Source organism: Octopus bimaculoides, chromosome 22, assembly GCF_001194135.2.
Source record: "Octopus bimaculoides isolate UCB-OBI-ISO-001 chromosome 22, ASM119413v2, whole genome shotgun sequence".
In the NCBI taxonomy this organism is placed as follows: domain Eukaryota; kingdom Metazoa; phylum Mollusca; class Cephalopoda; order Octopoda; family Octopodidae; genus Octopus; species Octopus bimaculoides.
Window position 1 is genome coordinate 9,357,966 of NC_069002.1, and position 4,245 is coordinate 9,362,210.

At 36.5% G+C, this 4,245-nt stretch overlaps 1 protein-coding gene across 1 annotated transcript in view; it reads right to left on the reverse strand.

The window, feature by feature from the left end:
- Positions 1 to 3,093, reverse strand: part of LOC106874153 (eukaryotic translation initiation factor 3 subunit E) — a 17,855-nt gene extending 14,762 nt beyond the window's left edge. The window contains exon 1 of the mRNA XM_014921777.2: positions 1,941 to 3,093. Within this exon, the coding sequence (XP_014777263.1) occupies positions 1,941 to 2,756 (816 nt within the window). The 5' untranslated portion in view covers positions 2,757 to 3,093. The remainder of the gene's footprint in view (positions 1 to 1,940) is intronic.
- Positions 3,094 to 4,245: the final 1,152 nt, after the last annotated feature.

Genomic DNA, 4,245 nt, shown 5'->3' on the forward strand with positions numbered 1-4,245 from the left:
GCTTGCAAGTTACTTGGGGAGCCTCACTAGTGCTAGTGTCACAAAAATGCACCCAGTACACTTTGTAAAGTGCTTAGCATCAGGAAGGACTTCCAGCCATTGGAATTATGCCAAAGCGAAAATTGGAGCTCAATACAGTCCTTTGACTTGTCAGATCTGTCAAACTGTCCAAATAATCCTTTCTATTATAGGCACAAAGCCTGAAATTTGAGGGAGGGGGATAAGCGATCACATAAACCCCAGTATTTTACTGGTATTTAATTTATCAACCCCGAAAGGATGAAAGGCAGAGTCGACCTTGGCGGAATTTGAACTCATAATGTTGCGACAGGCGAAATACCGCTAAGCATTTCGTCCAGTGTGTTAGCAATTCTGCCAGCTCACTGCCTTAATAATAATAATAATAATAATAATAATATACTACTATAGGCACAAGGCATGGAATTTCAGGGGAGGGTGTGAGTCATTTATATTGACCCAATGTTCAACTGGTACTGATTTTATCAACCCCGAAGGGATGGAAGGTAGAGTGGACCTCAGCAGAATTTGAACTCAGAGTGCCAAGACGGACGAAATACTGCTAAGTATTTTGCCCAGCGTGCTAACGATTCTGCCAGCTCACTGCCCTAATAATAATCCTTTCGACAACAGGCATAAGTCCTGAAATTTAGGTGGGGGGGGGGAGGTAATCGATAACATCGACCCACGAAAGGATGAAAAGCTATGTCGACCTTGGCGGAATTTGAACTCACAGCGATGCGACAGGCGAAATACCGCTAAGCATTTTGCTCGGGGCGCTTACGGTTCTGCCAGCTCACCGCTTTAATAAATAATAATAATAATAATCCTTTCTACTTAAAGCCTGAAATTTGGTGGGAGGGGACTAGTCGGTTATATCGACCCCCAATATTTCACTGGTACTTAATTTATCGACCCCGAAAGGATGAAAGGCAAAGTCGACCTCGGCGGAATTTGAACTCAGAACGTAGATAGAGACGAAATGCCGCTAAGCATTTTGCTCGCCATGCTAATAATTCCACCAGTTCGCCGCCTTAAATAATAACAAGGATTTTAAAGTTTGATACAAGGACAGCAACTTTAGGGAAATGGCGAAGTCGATTACGTCAACCCCAATGCACAACTGGTACTTATTTCATCGACCCCCAAGAGGATAAAAAAAAAAGCAAAGTCGACCCTGGTGGCATTTGAATAAGATCCAATTTTAAAAAAAAGGGGGTGGGGTGTCAAAATCCCCCTCATAGAATCCAGGTGAGAACAACCAAGGGCAACAGGAGCCACTGACAGATTCCTTTAGTGAATTTATTTTGTTGCGTTTCCTTCAATGCAAACCCAGTTGAAATAGAAGAACGGTCTGAAATAGACATGAGCAACCCCTTTTTCAAGAAGCGGGCCGCATGAGACAGGGATCATCATTAGGTGAGCCACACTATAAAAAAAAAAAAGAGAAATTTTAAAGTAATTTTTTTTGTTTGGTATGCCATATTGAGAGAATCCCAGGGTCTAAACTAGAATTGACGAGATTTGAAACTTATGGGAAGGGTGAAAGAAAAAACATGGCAACGAGGACGAATTTGTGCTTCAGGCAGGCCTAACAGAGCACTTCGTATTCTTATACCGAATATGGTTCGTCGATTCATTTATAGTATTCTCTGAACCATTTACAGTGTTTCGTAATTGTTTGTAAACAAAATAAATGCCTATACAATAAATATCGGCAATCCTAGCTTTTAGCGTACCATTTTAATTCTTAGCATAAGGTAAAATAGGTCGAAATATTGACACACGTGCATAGGTGAGATAGTTAAGAGAGAGACAGATTGTGTATTGATGGAGTATACGTACTTTAGTTAATTAATAGGAGTTAGTATCAGACACATGTTAGTTTATAATAGTATATATAAATAATATAATCAACTCACCGATCTCCGGCGACTCTTGTTGATAATAACAGCTGTGGTCAGGTATCGAAGGATGTGAGGACAAACAGTTTGGATTGTATTCAGGTATGGAGGTTGATAAAGAAATAAATCTACGAGTAGATCAAGGCCATCCAAATTGTTAAAAAACACAAACAAGGACCAGTGAACGAACCAGGTTCTTTGCTGTAAGGTCTGCAAGGCGGGCCAAAAAGCTGCATTGGTGTCGATATATTCCCTCAGCCTGTTTAGTTCCTCCAGAGCGGCATCGAAGTTTTGCAGAAGTATTTCTGATGCCAGGATACCCCATAATGTGTTGAGGTAGAATTTGTCGTTGGTTGGTAGAAGAATACGAACGAAATAGAGATATTGGCTGGTGAATTCGTAGTTGCCACATTCGAACTGGAACTTGGCGTAGTTGTACATATCTTCTGTAATATTCTTACTGATATCATGACGAGTGGTGAGATATTCATACAACTGGCTTCCATCTCTGAAGTTACTGATGGTTTTCATTACTTCAGGATCATTCATGACTTCGGCGATTTTCTCAACCCGTTCCTTGAGTTTTTTGTCTTCGGCCAAGACACGGTTTAAGTTCTCGTGGTAACTTTTGGGGATGTCTTGCAACGGATACAGATCGTGATGAAGGGTTATGGCATAACGGGCCATTTTAGTTTTGCTGATAATCTCTAGTTTCCCTCGAATTAATTCTTTATTATCGTACACGTTGTTGTCGGACAGGAATTCCATGAATGGTAAAATGAGATGCCGGTCGAAATACTGTGACAAACGGTTAGTTAAATCAAATACTGCCATGGTGCTGTTGTTGTTGTTGTTGTTATGATTATTATTGTTATTATTAAGTGCTTTGTTTGTTTGATCAAATAAGGATGAAGAAAACTACAATCACATTGGAGAGGAAGAACAAAAGATTTCAAACTACTAGTCTCACAGAATCCTCAAGCTTTTTAAATATTCCGTCTTTTTTTTCTTTAAAAATATTCGTCTTTAACAAAATAACTTCCGAGCCAAATGGTTTCCTGGCTAAATAAGTAAATCCTGGAGATATTTCAAGATGAAACTCGTTAAACTTTTCCAAGACGTGACACGATGACATGAGAAGTCAAGCGCTTGTTGTAAGCTTATACAAAAACCGAAACGGTTACCAACACCGCTTAGTCATGTCTCACGAAGATATAAAAACAATTACAATATAATATTTATTGACGACATTTATTCTAAATAAACATAACTATTTAAATTTCGAATAAAGAAAATAAAATCTATTATACAGTTTTAAATTATATATATTAGACGTTATATTGATTTCGTTTCGTTTTTGCAAACACTGAATAAAGTTTATACTTTATACGTGCTGGGTTACATGTAAAACGCAAACATGCGCTTCCTGAAACTTACATATAATAGTACATTTTTTTTCCGTATCCTTAATTTTTATTTATTCTAATTGCAGTGGAATCAAGTATATTAAATAAAAACATTTAAAGATTAAATAAAAATAGATTCTTATTTTCTATTTATTGAAGTTTATATTGCATTATATCCGTTCCTTCTCTTCCTTCATGGTATATACGAAATTTCTTCGTGAACCGTGAATAAGACGGACAAATTATGGTTGTTTATCGAAATAAACACATAAATATAAAGACTTCCAGGAAAAATACAGTAAATTTAATAATAACGTATTTCATTTGGAAACAATTTAATAAAAAAACTATCAAACAATTTCGATGTTGTCTATTTTAATATCTGCACTTACGACATACAGCGAAGTTGATTAGTCGATGTTAAACTATTTTTATCGGTTTTTTTTTTTTTTGTTTAACTCTATTTTGGAAATAAAAAATAACTAATATTTTATTCATAATAATATAGTAAATAAATATTTTGTTTAATCAATTGCTAATGTATTTTTGAAATATTGAAGCATTATATTATTATTTTTAACTGTGCATTCTAATGCCGCTTATGGCGGGAGAAGCAACAGAAAAGTTGCCAGTCCTTGTTGCTTTCGTCTCGGTTACTTCCGGTCGCATTTCCCTTTAAAGAAGTTAACACTTTTGGCGCCATTTTTTAAAAAATATGCATATATATTTATATGTATATCTATAAATATCTATCTATCTATATAATACATACATACACACATATTCGTTTACCTGTTTCAGTCATTTGACTGCGGCCATGCTGAAGCACCGCCTTTAGTCGAACAAATCGACCCAAGGACTTATTATTTGTAAGCCTAGTACTTATTCTATTGGTTTCTTTTTGCCGAACCGCTAGT